Here is a 19,628-nt window from a genome sequence, read left to right as displayed (position 1 = left end):
CTGCGATCGATTCCAATTAGGTCTATATCGTCCGCAAAGCCAAGGAGCATGTGCGACCTTGTGATAATAGTGCCATTTCTCTGCACGTCAGATCTCCTAATAGCACCCTCGAGTGCAATGTTGACCAGTAAATTCGAAAGTGCGTCTCCCTGCTTCAATCCGTCTAACGTCACCAACGAGGTTGACACCTCGTATGCGATCCGAACACTTGATTTCGAACCATCCAGCGTAGCACGTATCAGCCTAATTAATTTCGCCGGAAAATCATTTTCAGACATTATCTGCCAAAGCTCATTTCTTTTCACTGAGTCGTACGCCGCCTTGAAATCAATAAACAGATGGTGAGTCTGCAAGTTATACTCCCGGAATTTGTCTAGGATCATTCGCAAGCTAAACATCTGGTCCGTTGTCGAACGGCCCTCACGAAAACCAGCTTGGTATTCGCCGACGAAGGACTGCTCGAGCGGTCTCAGTCTGTTAAACAGGATGCGCGACAGAATTTTGTACGCCGAATTCAGCAGGGTAATTCCTCTGTAATTTGCACACTCAAGTATGTGCTCTTTCTTGTAGATAGGGCGGATGAGGCCATCCAACCAGTCGGTGGGCAATTCTTTGTCCTCCCATATCTTCAGAAATACTCGGTGGATCGACTGGTAAAGCTGCTTGCTTCCGTGCTTGAGAAGCTCGACCGGGATCTCGTCCTTCCCAGCAGCCTTACAGTTCTTCAGCTCGCTGATAGCCTTTTTAACCTCTCCTATGGTCGGTGGGTCCACAGCTTGATCGTCATCATCTATGTTCATCCTGTTCCTCGCTACATTTCCATTCTCACCGTTCAACAATTGCTGAAAGTGCTCCTTCCACCTGGCAGCCACTGCCGTGTTATCGGTCAGCAAATTCCCTTCTCGGTCATTGCACATAGCGGGCACTGGTACGGTATTGTGCCGCGCACCATTGACCGTTGCATAAAATCTCCGCAGTAATAACTGCTATATGCACGTTATTAGCTGTAAGAAAATTAAACAGCTCGTCCTCTTTACCATTCAGAGAACGAGCATTCCAATTTGAAATATTTAAATTATTATTTGGATCCATTAGAAAAACGTAATCCAATAACAATTTGATTTGTAAATTTTACACCTATTGGACTGCTGCAGTCATAGTGGTGGCGTTGAACATTGCATCAATCATTAGATTCAATTGTTCAGTTAGTAAATTAAAATCAGAGGCAGACATATCACTTGAAGTGGGTACATTATGTAATGATTTCCCATTAGAATTTTCGGTAGACGAAGAGGCGGAGTAGATGTTACCTGTGGCGGTAGGGTTTTTTTTCATTTGATTTGAAACAAGTAGTGTGGGTATTCATAGTACGAATAGGAGAGGAGATCAAATTACCTGCTACGATATCAGCAAAGGATTTTCCGTGGGTAGATACATTCGAAATTGAAAGATTAAAATTTAAAATTAGTTCGTGAATGAGCATGATTATGATCTTCCTGCTGGGTATGATTCCTAATCAAGCGATCATTAAATGAAAAATGAGTATTGTTCGATACTCTGCCAGGCAAATTCCGGAAACGACCGTTATCGTAACGGATATTTTCTTTCATCTGCCAGGCATGAGCCTCAACGACTCTTTTGCGTGAAGGACAATCCCAAAAATTTGACTTATGATTGGCCCCGCAATTAAAGCATATGAACTTGGTGGTATCTTCCTTCACTGGACAAACGTCCTTGGCGTGAGAAGAACCTCCGCAAATCATGCATTTAGCATCCATGCGACAATTTTTTGTACCATGATCCTACTTTTGGCGCCGACGGCACTGAGTGGGGTTCTGGTAATTTCCTCCAGGTTTCTGAAAATGTTCCCATGTCACACGGAACTAAATAATATTCTTGAGAAAGCCCTTCTCGAACAATGCCAGATTGAGTTCTCTTTTTCATAATGATTACTTGGACTGGGGAAAATCCAAGTAAATCATTTATTCCATTTTTGATCTCTTCAGGTGACTTATAATCACTTGAGAGACCTTTCAAGACAACTTTGAACAAACGTTCAAGTTTTGTCGTCATAAGTAAACAATTTGTGCTTCTTCTCTTCAAGATGTTTGAGAAGAAGTTAGCGATCTTTAAGAGTTTCCGGCAAAACGCGACAGTCGCCTTTCTTTGCGATTTGAAACGAAACCTTGATTCCCCTAATGGAGTTCAAGATCTCGTGCCCCAAATTCGGAACAACTGACCACGATAGGCGGCACTCTTTGCTTCCTCACTTGAATCAAAGAGTCTGGGCTAGAGGCTGCTTCGATTTGGTGTTCGGAAAATTTGTCTAGAGCATCGAACTGATTGCTCATTTCGATACAATTATTCATTTCACCAGTAGTGACAGTTTTAGGTAGTTTTTAAGAAAACTTCCAAGAGCAGAGAGAATTCGTGTACGCACAGCACGAAAGTACGATGCGCACTGAATTCAAAGTCCACTGTTTCATCTAGTGCTTAGTTCATCTAGAATCTAGAAAGGAAGGATTTTTGTGATAACGATTAATGTTTCTTTCACTCTCACTCGTCCGCGATTCCCCAGCGCTTCGACTAAGCACCTTTTTATTCGCGCGAATATTATTCTACATTCCTTCTAACATACCCATCATATTTCAGATAACGATCAATGCTGCTCTCGGGTTTGATTCGTTCCTGGTCATGCGACATGGAAATCAATCAAGTACCTGCGTCCCACAAAGCGTAGAAGTGAAAGGATACAATGAAGTACCGGGCTCTCGTTTAGGTTGCTACTTTTGTAATGATGTCGTTGCACCAGGAAATGTAAGTTTATTGTATATATTTTCCTTGAATGCTAAATGATTTTTTTCAGTCATTGAAAGATCGTACCCTGGATCAACAATGCACTGTCACTCGCCCTGCGGTAGCCTGCATTGCATCTGCCCTTGCTGTTGAGCTAACCGTATCATTACTGCAGAATGAAGCCAGGTAAGATTCAGATAGATAATGTAACTTTTTTTACAGATGGTGGTACATTTCCTTGAACACTTATGTGCAGCTTTCTTCCCAATAAAGTTTGCTCCAAAGATTTGTTCAGTATCCAGTAATTCTTTTGCGGATTTTACCTATGAATTGCGTTAAGATTTTTGGACAGGACACCATGAATTACATCAGAGATTCTTCCCAAATTCTTAAAGATTTTTTTTCCAAGAAATACAGGAATTTGTTCAGTTTAAAGGCAAAGTTGTGTGATGTGATATAAAGCCACCACCAGTGCAGGACTTGCCATGTCGTACGGTTCCTCTTAATAGCAAGATCAAGGAGCTGGACTATAAAATACTCTCTAATCGGTTGTATGAAGGGCCAAAATGGAGTGTGGACCCATAATTACATAGACCTATGCGCAATCCACTTCAGAGGTATAGAATCTCCTTCCAACCGACTGATCATATTATACGATTCAGCAACTCGCAATACATATTAAGATTTCCGTCTGGTGGTTTGTAACAAGGTATTGCCTATAGGGTGCGTCGAATAATTGCAGACTGTTGGAAGACATAATCAATTATGTTCAAAATCCAAGAATTTTGGCCATAGCAGCGATCACCTCCTTGACTTGGACCTGGTTTCCACGAATCCCTCATCCAGTCTGTAATTAGTCTGATACCTCCCTCTCTACCCCCACTATGTTAAGTAAGGTACCGCGGGGCAAGTGAGAATCCGGGGTAAGTGGGGCGTTTCGTCAGAGCTCAACTAGGAAAAGTTTTCCATGGGGGTATTCTTCTAGAAAGTTGAAGATACAATTACAAGGAATGTATTTAGTACTAAACATATTGTTATTTTTATTACCATGTGGTTCATGTAACAGTTGTCAGTTCAGCGCCATTTTGAACTTGAATGACAAATTGTGACACGTTTCACGTCTTGCATTGACTCGCAAAAAATAAATGTGTTTTAAATCGAATTTCCATCAGTATTTTAGTATTATTACAAGCTGCTAACGATAAACCAGTATTTTGTTTTTATTTCATATGAAATATTCGATGGTCTATCTTACCCCAAAATATATTTGTACCTGGGGTAAGTGGGACCTATCAAAACAAAAACCAGAATCAAAACTTTTCGTACACGTTTCATACATTTTGCTAGAGTGTAGCACTAAAACATTCAAACAAATGATTTTTATCAAAAAAGATCAACCTCAAATTACGTAATTGCATAAAAGGGAGAAGAAAAGTGTTATTATTCTTTATTTTTTAATTAATGTTTTATTTTTGAAATAAGACTTCAAAACTGAACAAACACACAGCTGAAATTTGAAATGCATCATGAGAACGATTACTTTTCTATGTTATTTGAACTTTATTTGTTATTTCTACCTAATTAAGTAGTGATGGAAAACAATTCCATCCCATTTGGTGCTTTTCTGCCATGCATATAAATAATAACAAAACATATTTATAATTTCATCAATTATTGATTGTTTATGTGCTACATTTTAATTAACAACTTATAAATGATATATTTTGAGCATGATTAATTCCTCTTTACGCTTTTATTGAGGAATTTTCAGTTAATATTAAATGTGAGGTGACATACTATTAAATAAAGGGTTTCTTCCTAAAACGTAACGTATTTTATGGTTGATCCCTTATGTACATCAAATATGTACTCAAAATTAAAAATCTATGACTTATCAATCCTATTATTGTAATGGTTGACTTACTGATGTTGATTGACGCATGGAACTGGATGTGTCCCACTTGCCCCGCTTAGCGAGGTAACTGTGTCCATTGGCTCATTCTAAAACATTCTTCCAAGGTTTTCACAATTTCAAAATTATTCGATTAGTTTCATGCACATACCAGCAAAAATGTTGCCAAAACGTGATTGTGTTGTTGGATTTGAAAAATATTGACATTTGAAAATTTTACTGAAAAATTTGTTTGAACTATCGTTTTTTTCGTTCCCACTTGCCCCGCGGTACCTTATGTTAAACAATTCAATATAATTTATCAATAATCAATATCTTACCTTAATAATCCGACCACCAGTACCTTGCGTCAAAATTTGAGCCAGCATCACCATGTATTCAACCTGTGAAATACACTTAAAACTAGCTAATTGTATTTCATATCTTCTTCTTCTTTCTGGCGTTACGTCCCCACTGGGACAAAGACTGCTTCTCAGCATAGTGTTCTTATGAGCACTTCCACAGTTATTAACTGAGAGCTTTCTATGCCAATGACCATTTTTGCATGTGTATATCGTGTGGCATGTACGAAGATACTTGCCCTGGGAAGTCGAGAAAATTTCGAACCCGAAAAGATCCTCGACCGATGGGATTCGAACCCACGACCCTCAGCTTGGTCTTGCTGAATAGCTGCGCGTTTACCGCTACGACTATCTGGGCCCCTGCATATTGTATTTCATGTCTGATCCTTATTTTTGTTTTCTCATTGATTATAAATTGATCTTTACGAGTATCTAAAAAAACGATTCTTACCGGTAAATCCTAACTTGTCGATATCTTATTGACCAACTATATCATTCTAGTAACATTATTCCTTCCTTTTTTTTCCTCCATGTTGTTTGTCTATAACATCCTCCTATTAATATATATTTATTTATTTATCCACTCACTAATTTTTCCCTTTACCCTCTCATTCTGTCTATCTTACATCACCATCTAAAAAACGAATTTCAATTCAACCAGTATTTAATTATAATAATGCGTAACAAACAATGTTTAATTATGAGATAATTTCTTAAAATTGATTTGAAAATAACATTTTCATAAGTTGTTGAATGTTCAAATGCTCTAATATCTTGTGAGTATTTCAGATCGATTCGTTACGCATAAAAATGATATATACACTGGATACACTATTATAGGTAAACGACTATTACGATCTGTTTCAATTTGAAGAGTATGGAGTAGCGTAACTAATAAGCGTGACAGTGTGCCATGTGGACATGTGTTGATTGAATTGCTTTTCGTGAATTTTGTGTAAATGATGTTCTTGTAAATAATTTAATAAATAAATAAATATATTATAAATAAGTAAATAAATAAGAAAGTAAATAGATTAATATATATATATATATATATATATATATATATATATATATATATATATATATATATATATATATATATATATATATATATATATATATATATATATATATATATATAAATTACCAGTTGGCCTTTCAAATATGTCTTTTTAAAAAACTAAAAACGATCTACACGGTTTGAGACACTGAACTAGACTGATTTATTGTTCGTATTCGCCCTAGCTACTTGGTTCCTAACGCTGACTCTACACTTTTCAACTTTGACTCGGACTCTGTACCACGGACTCGGACCACGTTGAATTCCACCGGATGGTGTCGTGTTACGCCGTCGTCGACTGTTGTTCTTCCAATTGTTGAATTATGCGCTGCAGTTCAGACTGCTGGTGTTGCAGTTTCGCTACCTGTTGTTGGAGAATGCGTTCCTCTTCGTTGTGGTTGCCAGGTGTGACCTCGTGCTGCTCCGTTACTTCCGTAACTAGTCCGCCCCTAAGAGAGGAACGTCCCGTTCCGTTGGTTCTGTTTTTGTAGATGATTTTGATGAGTACGCCAACGATGACAAATCCAAGTATGGTGGAGAATGAAAATCCACCGAATGTTGTCCACAGTTTGAAATGTAAACTGTCTTGCCTCAGGTAAACGTGATTTAGTTGTTGTCGGTTACTAACTGCTGTTTTGCTGATTGTTGCGATATCATGTTGTTTGTGTAAATTCCATTCGATAAAGCTGTTGTGAAATGCTCCATGTATTACCTCCGTATCAACGGTCATTTCTGTGCTGGTGAAAGACTGGTTGTTGAAGTGAACTGTACAGTTTCGAAATATAACGATGAAATTCCCGGTTATGTTTCTATCCTCTGGTCCACAATTTGTACTTAGTGTGTGATTTTTTGCATTCGAGATAATGACTGTGTTCTCGTTAGCAAGCTGTTGCGTTGTTTCGTCCTTGAAGATAGAATTGCATTTAGACCGTTTTCCCAGTATAATGTTCTGAATACATTCGTCTTCGAATTCTTCGATGTTGGATGATCTTTGTACAAAATCTCTGGGATTAGCTGTTGTGAAAAGCCTATGACCGTGCCGTATGATGTGGCTCGGGTATGATTTGATGATCTGGTTGTCCACAATGAGTGGAAAAATTCTGATGACGGTTGATGTTGAGTTTTCCAGGTGGGGGACATGTAGTATGTAGAGCAGGTCTCCTTGCTTCACTGCAATTTTGGGGGTGACGAATTGTAGTGCTTCGTCCGGAAAGTTGACTTCTATACCTTGTTCATGGAGGGTGGATTTGATGACGTTCACTTCGCAGGTTGATAACATTTTGTTGTTGGTGACGGAAATTTTGGAAAGGGTGACTGCTTCTTGAATGTTATCCAAAAGTTCGTTGATGACGTCTACGTTCAGCATGATTGTGATGGCGTCCAAAACCTCCAGATTCGCCTTGTTATTGTTGATCACATTGGCCATCTGGTTGATTGTTCCTGTTAGCTGTGCAATCCGTTTATTAATGCTCTCGTTTATCCTGTATTGGTAGTTGTTCTGGTCGATGATCTCATTCATAGTGGAGTTTATGATGTACATGTCCTGGGCGTCGGGTGATCCAGCAATCCATTTCCACGCCGTGCCTATGGAGTCCCATCGTCGGTGCCGATGAGTTTGCTGTGGCTTCAGTCCATATAGAGTCGAGTACAGTCGTTTGACCCTAAACTTTATCACTTCGTGTAATTCATTTTTAGGTGTTAGTTTATTATAAAAAGTGTTAGTGATTTGCTCTATAGCCTCCTCAATGCTAAATTGATCGGGTGTATAATTTTTATGGATCCCGTTTGAATTTTGCAATCTGTAATTTTTATCTGAGCTATGGGATCGTTCGTTGTTTTTATAATTTTTAAAAGTGGTTCGCATGATAATAATTCGAGTGTTATACAAAGCAAAACGAGAAGGCAGGGCATCTGTAATTTAAGGGTTAGTGTGTTAGTTTGTTAGAATTTGTTATTATAACTAAAATGAATCGGAAACAGTATCCCCCCTTTAGATCCGAAAGTCCCTTTTCGGTTATCAAAATTTAAAGTTAGCATGGATTTAGAGTTTTCTTTTCCTTTTCAAATTTGATTTATGGAGCCTAATGTTTCTTTGATCGATAATTGTTTTCCTCCTATTGTTTTTGACTATTTGTTTTCTGAATTTTGCTTTCTTTTTGTTAGGGATACCGGTAGTTTTTACGTAAATTTTGTCATGTTCTTCGAAGTTAGGATCTTCTTCTCTGAACTTGTTTCGTGCATCAATTTGCTTTTTCTGTCTGGCCTCGAGTTCTTGGACGACCTCGTCAAAGATCTCGTTTCTATTCTCGAGTATCCTCTGGAGGTTAAGTGGCCTTTCTTCGCCGTCTTTAACTCCAAAGAATACTTCTAAGGGTTTCAATTTAGTTACCGAATGGATGGTTGTGTTGTACAAATTAGTTGCGATTTTATAAATCTCTTTGTTAGAGAGATCTGGAAACTTGTTTCTAATGCACCTGAAGATCTCGCTTAAAGTAGAATGAAATCGTTCAACGATCCCATTCACTTCGCTATGATCTGAGGGTGTGTTATAGGTTTCCACGTCTAGTCTCTGAAGGAGACCACGTATTTCTATGGCTTTAAGTGCAACTTCATTGTCGCACACAATCATCTTTGGTGTTCCAAAGGTGGTGAAAAGTTTAGTGAGTCCCCTTTTTATGTCCGGAATGGACCTTGATTTGACAGGGATAAGCATCGCATATCGCGATAGTTTATCCACTGCGGAAAGAAAAATGTTGGGATTGGATATGAAAATATCCACATGGAGAATGTCGAGAGGCTTCTTGGGGATAGGGGTGTATGCAAATTTGATTTTATAAGGATTTCTCTCGTATTTGTTTTCGAGACATGTGGTACAAAGATTAACAAAACTTGTTACCTTGTTCCGCATCTTCGGGAAGAAGAACTTCTTAGAGATGACTCTGCAATTGTCCTCGATTCCTCGGTGGGCACGGTTGTGCGTCTCTTCAATGATTTGGTCCTGTTCTTCGTCGGAAGGAATATCCTGCAAAATAGACTGTGTTAGTACGATCTTGAAGGTTTTGTTTCGGGAAAAGTGGTTCCGATACGCTAATTGTACCCATTTTAGCCATCTTTCCGGGCATAGGATACAATTGGTTCGGGTCGGATGCATGTAATCTCGGAAGATGTCCACGGCATTCACCATACCGAACGTTGTTCTGGTGATGGTCCGCCGAAATATAGAGGGGAAGATCTCTTCATATGATTCGTCGTTCTTTGGCCCTTCTGTAATGAGAATCTGGTTTTTAAAAACGTTAATAGGTTTTTCCGTCATTTTAATCAGGTTGCTTGCGTCTGATGAACTAGAGTGAACAGTTCCACTATCGCTGTCATCATTGCTTTCATTGTCATCATTGTCATTATTCTCGTCAGGTTCGCTGTCATCACTGGATGAAGATGGTAACGTTTCTTGTTCGTTTACATTTATTGTGGGTTTAATCCGGGATAGGCTGTCGGCAACAACATTTTGTTTGCCGGGGCGATATTTAATGTCGTAGTTGAATTGTTCAAGACGTAGTTTCATTTTGATGAGCCTATCATTTGAGGTTTTCAAATCTAAGGCATAGGTAAGAGGCTTATGATCGGTGTAAAGAGTGAATTTACGACCGAACAAATAAGGCCTAAAATATTTGCACACCCAATCTATGGCCAAAAGTTCTTTCTCGATAGCCGAGTAGTTCTCTTCAGCTCGGGTTAAGGTACGTGATGCAAAGGCTATTGGTTTGTCCTTCCCGATGGGTCCTTGGGACAGAACCGCGCCTAAGGCATAGTTCGAAGCATCTGTTGTTAACACAAATGGTTTCGTAAAATCTGGATATTGTAGCACATGGCTACTAGTTAATAAATTTCTGCAACGTTTAAAAGCAGAGACAAAAGCGGGAGTATGTTGAATAGTTTCTCCTTTCCGAAGTTGTTGTGTTAGAGGTTTCGCGATTTTTGCGAAATCTCTTATAAATTTTCTATAATAGCCAATCATGCCCAGGAACCCTTTCAGTTCCTTTTCGTTATTCGGCAGTGGCCATTCTTGAATAACTTTAATTTTTTCTGGGTTTGGCTTAACTCCTTCGGGAGTTACGATATGACCCAGAAAGGCGACTTCTTTTTGTAAGAATTCGCACTTGTCAATTTGAATTTTCATATTGTACTCTCTAAGAGTATCCAATATCATCTTCAAGTTTTGCAAATGTTCTTGCAAACTTGTTGAAAAAATAATAATGTCGTCCATGTATACCAGACAACGTACACCCAAATGCTTCCTGAGTATGTTGTCCATGACTCTTTGGAACGTTGCGGGTGCATTTTTCAAGCCGAAAGGCATTCGTACGAACTCATAGTGTCCTCCGTCGACGCTAAAAGCCGTTTTTCGAATGTCCTTCTGAGCTAGCTCGATTTGATGGAAACCGGAAGCTAGATCAATTGTAGAGAAATACTGACATTTTCCTAGTTTATCTAGAATGTCAGTAATATTTGGGATCGGGTATCGATCATCCAAAGTTTTTTGGTTCAACTTTCTATAGTCGATAACCAATCGCCATTTTCTTTGGCCAGAAGCATCTAGCTTCTTCGGCACTACCCATACTGGGGACGACCAGGGGCTATTCGAGTGTCGAATGATGCCCTGTTCAAGCATTTTAATAATTTGTCTTTGTACCTCCTCTTTGTGGCAGAAGGGGTATCTGTAAGACTTTGTGTATACAGGAAGATCATCTTTTGTATTAATTTCATGATGAATGGCATTTGTGAAGGTCAGTGGTTGTTTTTCTTGATGAAATACGTCTTGATATTTACTTAGCATTTTTGTTAGTTTTGATCTTTCTTCGGAATTTAAATGGTCCATTCGCAGTTGTTTTCTTAAAGGGTTTTCTTTATCAGTGTTGTTTTTCTGAGGGGAAGTAATTTCGAAGTTATTTATTTCAACATTAAGAGTATCGCCAAGGTTGATCTCTTTGGTATCTTTACTAAAATTGTGTATTAAAATTTCGGTTTGATGGTTCTTACTGGTGTAGATTCCAGATAGGATATGTACATTTGGGACCAATTCGATCTCTTCTCCCATAAGAAAATCGCCATCCGAAGCAGATGTTGGCATGAAGATAGCCTTGGTCTCATTGGCATTTAGGTTAACCGTTTCGGGATATTTTTTATATAGAGGTATTGAAATGGAGTTGATTTTCAGAACATCTTTTGCTGTGTCTATGACAGCTCCTAATGACCTCAAGGACTCGTATCCTATCAGCCCATGGAAATAATTATGGAAATCGAACAGGAAAAACCGTTGCGGTGGAAGGGTGTTGTCGTAGTCCATGAATGGGTTAGAATATGTGAATTTATTAACAAAAAACGTACCGCTTATATTAGTAATTTTGTGTTTTGCACCAGTCATTACATTATTCAATGCGACCAATTTTGGTGAGATGTAATTTTTATTGGCACCTGTGTCAATGAGAAATTTAATCACTCCAAATTTCGGTGACTTAATTATAATGTAGGGTAGAAAATTGTTTGTCATTCCTCTTGAGGAATGTCCAGGAGAAAATGAAAATTTAAATTTTCACTTTCCATAGCGGATTCAGTGTTTTCAGGCTGAATATTGTTTGGATATTCTTCCTGGTTTTGTTGGTCATATTGAGACTCGTATTCAGGGGATTGATTCTCGCAATGTTCACCGTTTGGTGGTTCATTTTGGTAGTAAGGAGGTTCGTGGTGTGGGAAATTAGTATGTTGAAAATTCTGGGGATGAAAGGTTTCATGATGATAAAGAGAGTTTGCGTGATAGAAATTTTGGTTTTGTTGGGGATTTTGCCTCAATTGTTGAGACGTAGCCTCTGCTTTGATTGGAGGTCTATTTTGTGGTGGGTTGAAGCGATTGTTCTGCTGAGGGACAAGATTGTTATATCTGTTATTTGGTTGAGGAACAAAATTATTGTTGCGGTTATTTTGCTGATTAACAAAATTTCCACGGTATTGGTAACCTCTGTATTGGTTGTATCCAAAATTTTGGTAGGGAGGCCTACCAAGATTGTGGTCAAATCTCTGATTCGGGCTTTGTAATTTATTTGGAGCCGCTCCTTGGAGTGGTGGCTTATTTGAAATTTGGTGCGTCTGCACCTTGAGAAATTGCCTTGAAAATTTATCCTTTTTCCTTTGTTCAGTATTGTATATCCCTAAAGCTGCATGATAAGCTTCTAATAGGGTGCCCGGGTTTGTTACTCTAGTGAGCACAGAAAATGGCTCGTTTAGACCATCTATGAAGGAGTTCTTAATCATTGATTCATAACCCTCGGACAGGCTATGCACACAATGTTTAGTGGTATTATCTAATGCCAATTTATCAATGATGTCAGCTAATAGCTCTTGACATTCATTGTAGAATTCGGTTATGCTTTTTCTATTTTGTTGGAGGTAAGTTATTTGCGAGACAAGATCATATAGATCTCGTTTGTCTCCAAAATATTCGATCAATACCTTTTTGATGGCATCCCATTCACACTCGGTATGCCTGGAGACGAGAGCTTGACTAGCTTCGTCTGTAATTTTGTCTCTGATTACGCTCACCCATAGTGGCATGACAGCGTCAATTTCCACAGTAGAGGAGCAGAGACTCTTTGCGTGCTCAAGCTTCTTTTCTACAGAAGTTATCCACGCTGATAGAGATTTCTTATCTCCTTTATAGGAACAATCAGCTTGATTGAGTCCGGAACACGAGACGGGTTAAAGGAAGCCACTCTGTTTGGTGTTGTTACCATCCTAGAGGGTCCTACTTCCAGTTCGTCTAATCTGCTTTGCGTCAGCGAGGCTATTTGCAACCTCTGCTGTTCGAGTTGGGCAGCTAGTTGCTCAATCGAACGGTTTGGTGCAGCCTCTTCGCTGTCTTCGCGTTCTTGTGAGAGTGAGGCGATCTGCTCTGTAAGCTGAGCGGTGAGCTGTTCGATTTGTCTCGATAGCTCTTCCGTCATTCTTCTTGTTTGCATGAACTTCACGAATTAAAAATTTGGAAACGGTTTCCGAAAGGAATTCTCTTAATTCTCAAAATCCCGATCGTTTGATACGAGGATTTTGGTTCGCTAATTAAAAATTATTGTTAACCGGAGAAATTTTGTGCGCTAATCGCCGTTACTTCACTAATCTCACTACCTAAAAGATAGCTATTCGTTCGCTAAAAATGTAATGTCGTGTTACGCCGTCGTCGACTGTTGTTCTTCCAATTGTTGAATTATGCGCTGCAGTTCAGACTGCTGGTGTTGCAGTTTCGCTACCTGTTGTTGGAGAATGCGTTCCTCTTCGTTGTGGTTGCCAGGTGTGACCTCGTGCTGCTCCGTTACTTCCGTAACTTATATATATATATATATATATATATATATATATATATATATATATATATATATATATATATATATATATATATATATATATATATATATATATATATATATATATATATATATATATATATATATATATATATATAAGTAATAAGTAATAAGTAATAAAGTAATAATTCAAATTATTATTTGACCAATGGGATAGTGAGTGAAAAAACTGTTAAATATATGAATCATTTCATAGTTCACATACATTATCTTCTCAATATGTCATTCCTTTTCCGGCTAAATCATTTTATAAGTGTTAGGTATTTAGATTTGTTTTTTTTTTTTTGACATTAGTTATCCCATTGCGTATTCTGTACTGTAATATTCATCTCTTTTATTCTTTCTAGCTTTAATTATCTTCACCATCTGAATTTTCACTTCCTTCCTGTTTGTAGATTTCTTCCGCTTTTTGTTTCAATTTATGTTTGTCATTAGCAAGGGTTTTCCATTCTTCTTTACTTATGTTTCTATATCTGTCTAGATCCTGCTTCAAGGATTCTTTCCATGTATAAATGTTCAGTTTAAAGGCAAAGTTCGTTATAAAGTCAAATGTTATTACGACAAGTCAGTAAGGACATTTCCAAAGGTACCTTTAATATGTTTTAGTATAATAATTCTAACGTTTCTCTGTTTCGACCGCTCTCTGACCAGGGTTGGGAATGGTAATAGTAGTAGGCTTGAATTTTGCGAAAATCACGCGGCTTCTCTCACTACAGTATCGTCGGCCAATATTTTTACAGCATTTCAACACCGAAATAATGAAAACAATGTAGCAAGCTTCGAAAATACGTTATGAATAGCTACTAGATGGTCACAGATTAGTTTTTTTGACGTTTGTACTAGCCATGAAATGCATCGAAAAGAGCGGTCAAAGTTACCCCCTAGGCATAATGTCACCTCGCACGGCGGTAGTTTAAAATCGCGAATTTCATCAAGTAACCTATGTTGGGTAGGAGGATTAGGGGCATAATGAACATACGGGGCGAAATGGACACCCCCTCAATATCTGAGAATATGCATACTTCATCAAAACTATATACACTGCATGAAATCTGTATTGCATTTGAAATGTTTGACAGTATAAAAGTTTTTTTTTGCTTCAATTGTCCTTCAAAATTTGACTTAAGAGTTTTTTTTCAGTTTCAATTTGGCATATAAGCAAAGCCGTGGAAGAATCTATTTATTGAGCAAAGTAACGAACCCAGAAAGGTTCTTTTTAGCTATTTTGATTGAGGGAGAGCCCTTTTACATATCGGAACGATTGACAGTCATTAAATATATTAGAATCACTAAATTTCATGCAAGTGTTTATTTCGCCCCAATACCTTTTTACCAGCCTTGTTTTCTTCTCAATTTGCTATCTCGGTTTTCTGACATATGATATGATTTTTGTCATCATGAATGAATGTAGCACGTTGTACTAACATCAAACTTGAAAACTAGCCGGGAGTAAATTGAAAATATTGCCATTTTATGATCTTAAAACGAACATTTGCTTAACGTGTCCATTATGCCCCTAATTCCCCTACATGAATTTTCTAAATCAGTAGTGTCATTGAAGGCTGTAAATGCGGGAAATAGAACATTTTTCTACAGTAGTTTTGGTTTGCCTTTAGCAACGAGTGTTTTGCTATTTTCAAGGCATTTTGCATAGCAGCGATAGGCGTGAATTTCACTGGCTTCGCTAACTGTGTTTTGGTACGCTTGCATAGTGTAGTGTGAACCACGACATACCTACTAAATTCCCTTTAGTTTTGGCTTTCGGATATTTTCTTAAGGAATAACTGATGAACTTATATAATGATTTTTAAAGGAACTTCTGAAACCTTGAGGATATCTTTGGAACTCCGGATAAATTGCTGGAATAATTGCAAAATTATCCGACCATTGAAAGAAATTTTTGTAAAAAGAATAGAAGAAATTTCTTTAAAAAATTGTTGTAGCATTCAGTTTTTAGCGACTATTCCGAGAAAAAACTCCGGAAAATCTTCCTAGAAATATTCCACCTATTTCTCCGTGAGATTATTCTGAGATTTAAACAAAAAATTCACGAAGATCGCCCAACCATGATCCTGTTCATATAGTAGCACTAGCTACACGGCTTAGGCAATACACAAATCAAAATTGTATGTTTACAAACCTTTTATATTTTTTAAATATAGAATGGATTAAATGCTTTCGTTTGGTATACAAAATGTCTTAATTCTTCAATTATTATGTTGAATAAAAAAAAATTTCTCTTAGTAGTGCTACTATAGCAACAATAAGTCTACTATAGGTGCAAGGGAGCATACATTTTAAGCGAAACTATTTATTTTGATCATTTTATTTTAACAAAATCAAGCTGTGAATCAATGGTACTTAGACAAATAGGGGTGATCAGGGCAATATGGGCCGCCTAAGGAAAACGTCATGGAATGCATAGAAAAACAGCAAAAATTATGGTTTAAATGCAAGTGACTTGTACTATAAAATGTTATCTTCCATGTTACGTCGATAATTAATGTTAACATTAACTTGCAAATTATTTCAGGAAGTTTTTGGAACACCATGTTTTTTCTACGTGGTCACCAACCATATGGGGCATTATGAGCCACCCTACGGGGCAGTATGAGCCACCTCATTCAATCGAATGATTTTTATTTAAAACAGTATAGAGAAGAGTTAGTGGTGAAGAGTACATTATTGGAAAGGAAATTGTATTGGCTTTGCTTGAAATTATTGATTCTAGCGGCTTATTTTTAAAGATACATAATACATAGTAAACAGACCATGTTATACTAGTACTAAATTGCGATACTTGATTCAACATATTTTCTAGCAAAGTGTTCCACTTGTAATGGTGCATAAAGATGACTATGCAGTAAAAAAAATAATCTGGTATATTTAGGCAATGCATTTTTATGTTCAAAACATCGTTTGTTTTGCTTCAATCTAGGTGGCTCATTTTGCCCCGCCCTTCATCTTGAAAATAATATATTGTTTTCCAATAATTTTGTTTACGAACAAATCTAATTTCGCTCACGAACTGTTCATTATGATCAGAAGTTTCAATGGATTGGTAAAATTTACCAGAATTATAAATATAATTGTCTTATAGACTTAATTAAAAACTGCCAAAATTATAAGCTTTTCATGACGAAGGACGAATTTGTGCATTTTTATAAATATCTTAAGTGTTCAAACGAATATTCTTACGGTTTTTATTGTGGTGGCTATTTGAGGCATCCTTTAGCAGATCATAATGACACTAGACATTAAAACACTGTTTTTGAGGTCAAAACCGGGGTGGCTCATATTGCCCCGTATGTTCATATTGCCCCCATTGCCCCTACTCCTGAGCTCCATGTCAAAAAATATTACACCTTGAATTTTAGTTAAAAAAAAAGCTTCACGAATAGGAAGGTCTAAATAAGGATTTAAGAAGCTTTACAGTTTCCCTGGGTTTTTCTACACAAAGAATCACATCTATGGAAGTGCCATGGAACATTCTTGACAACAGTAAACCTTTTTGGTTGTTTAGGAGTTAAAAATATGTATTGAAATATGTAATTTTGATAGTGCGAGATGCACGACATACTTAACGAAATAACAAAGTTTCTGTTAATTAATTAAGCAAAACGAATGCAAAAGTAAAGAGTATTAGTATGACACTTCATGTCAAAACTATTTTCTTTGGAATCAAGTACATTTGAGGATTTATATGCAAATATCTGTTCAACCACGTTCTACGACCACTAATTGATGGAGTCATAATGAGTTCGTCGTTATGTAGTAGTAGAACATGAATTCGATCTCAAATTTTTTAGCGAAAACCATTTTTACAAACTGGGACTATTTTTGTAATCTAAGTCAGAAATTTCCATATAGCGTTAAACGTCTAAAGGTATGCAACGCCCTAAAAATGTTCCATAATTGATTCAATTTTGTTCGATTTATACTCCATTATCAAAGTTACCCCAAAACAAAAAAAACCGACTTTCGATTATATGAAAAATTATATATCCATTCAGAATAAATCTGTTGGCAATATATCAACAACAGCAATCGATAGTTAGGATAACAGTACTTGTTTTAACAATATAAATTATAAATCTTTGATACAGTATGGCTAAATATTCAAGTTTTCTTCGAAAAATCTTTCAAAGTTACCCCGTTTTACAGTACTAAGATTTTAATTGAGGACATTCATTTTTTTATCTATCTTAGAAGAAACGTAACTACCCGAACATCAAACGTATATAAATAAGCTAAGATAAATGTGCTTATTATGTGCGGCGTGTGAGGTGAGACGAGTCGAATGAGGTGACAATTGTCACATCGCTCCCATTTGATTAACATTAGTCGTCTCACGTCACTCGAGGTGAGAGCGACACGTCTCGACTCACACGCCGCGCAGAATAAGCACAAAATTCAATAAAATCTCTTATGTTCCACTGAATTCTCAAATCTCCTTCCAGATCTAGGATAAGCATCAATACATGTCTTCGTGAGGAAATCTGGTTCAAAAAATCTCAGAAAAATGATACCCATTTTAATAAATTCTTCGATCTTACCGAAGAACTCTATTTAGATGTATTTCATTAGAACGGTCATACCTTTCTTTATATTCGAATTAAACCACACGTTTTTTTGAATTGCATTGCTCTTTGGTTATAATTGAATAACATGCCTAACAAGAATTTATGGAAGGATCTGAACACTTTTCGGGCAAACCTAGTGTTAAAAAAAATGACGTTCGAGGAAAAAGAGCAAAATTTATATTATATATTACTTTTATGAAAACTGTCATTTTTAGAGATGGCGCACCAGCTTATTACAAAACATCGAATGCAGCTGATAATGTGGAAGACATTCCTGAGGGCATTCTTGGAATAATACCACATTCGATCAGAGGAAACATCAATGCTTTTAATTACCTAGTCACAGCTACTGAACGGTTCTCACAGTGCATCGCATGTTCAAAGGTAAATTACTATTAATGTGATAGATTTTTATACGATTGATTTTTTTTTCTCTTTTTTTTAGCAAATATTGGATCAATTCGACAGAGACAAAAGAAAGTTTGTTATAGATGCATTGAATTCGGCAAAAAATTTGGAGGATATTTCCGGTATATCAAATTTAACATGCGATGTTGATGAGGTAAACCAAATGCAAACACTTTCAATCAACTTTTGACTATAATTATTATGCTATTTACAGATGATCGACTTCAGCGGTAGTGATACTGAGTAAAATGTTTTATTTCTAAATGTCCATACGCTCGTGTTTAAAAGTTGTGCTAATAAACAGTTTAAAAATTCAACTTTTTTTTTATATGACTCAATTAATACGAGTTGGTAAGTGAAAGCCCAAACGCAACAATTTTTTGTCTCAAGCATCAAACCACTATTTACTTAATTTAATTGCTTAAAAATATCATAGGATGTCTAGTTTTTGAGAAAATGTCTGTTGAAAATCATTATTCAACGATTTTAGTCAACCTGCATGCACGTTTCAAAGCTTGTATGGCAATTTATTACTATAAAGAATACTTATCAACCAAATTAATACTTAATACTTTCGATGCTCAAATCATTATTTTGTATGGAGGCATGTCGAAAAAATCGATTTCATAAAATTCAATCGTGCACTTTAAACCAAACTATACCCCATATGAAATTTATAGTCCTATTCTGCATGCTTGGCAAATTCTATCTCAAAATAGTTTAATAAATCATAGTTGTCATGTGATCATTATTAAGACCAGTATTTTACACAACTTTGGTAACCTGTAGTTCAAAATGGTGACGTGCTAGAACATTTCTCAAAGCGGCATCAGATAAAGTAACCTCAAATTTACTAGAGACCCATGATTTGAGACCTTTGAGACACGTAAAAATAATCTTTTGTTACGCTATGTTACCTATCGCCTAGCTAGAGGTATACCACCAACCGGCAACTTGTATACAAGTTATGCAGGCATTACAGATAGAGTGACAGACATACATGACGATAGACCATCTCCAGAAGTTTACCAAGAGTATCTCTGATCTCTTGGTAAACTGCTGGAGAAGGATATCCTCGGCAGGCTGACGATCTACACGGAAGGCGAGAACGGATTG

General features: G+C 36.9%; 1 protein-coding gene across 2 annotated transcripts in view; it reads left to right on the top strand.

Moving 5' to 3' along the window:
* Positions 1 to 18,829, top strand: part of LOC5572482 (ubiquitin-like modifier-activating enzyme ATG7) — a 66,101-nt gene extending 47,272 nt beyond the window's left edge. For both annotated transcript variants that reach the window (XM_021850427.1, XM_001660380.2), the window contains 5 exons: positions 2,653 to 2,817; positions 2,867 to 2,982; positions 18,320 to 18,488; positions 18,550 to 18,666; positions 18,727 to 18,829. In XM_021850427.1, the coding sequence (XP_021706119.1) occupies positions 2,653 to 2,817; positions 2,867 to 2,982; positions 18,320 to 18,488; positions 18,550 to 18,666; positions 18,727 to 18,759 (600 nt within the window). In that variant the 3' untranslated portion in view covers positions 18,760 to 18,829. The remainder of the gene's footprint in view (positions 1 to 2,652; positions 2,818 to 2,866; positions 2,983 to 18,319; positions 18,489 to 18,549; positions 18,667 to 18,726) is intronic.
* Positions 18,830 to 19,628: the final 799 nt, after the last annotated feature.

This window comes from Aedes aegypti, chromosome 3 (assembly GCF_002204515.2).
Source record: "Aedes aegypti strain LVP_AGWG chromosome 3, AaegL5.0 Primary Assembly, whole genome shotgun sequence".
Taxonomy (NCBI): domain Eukaryota; kingdom Metazoa; phylum Arthropoda; class Insecta; order Diptera; family Culicidae; genus Aedes; species Aedes aegypti.
This window is presented reverse-complemented; position numbering and strand designations above follow the sequence as displayed.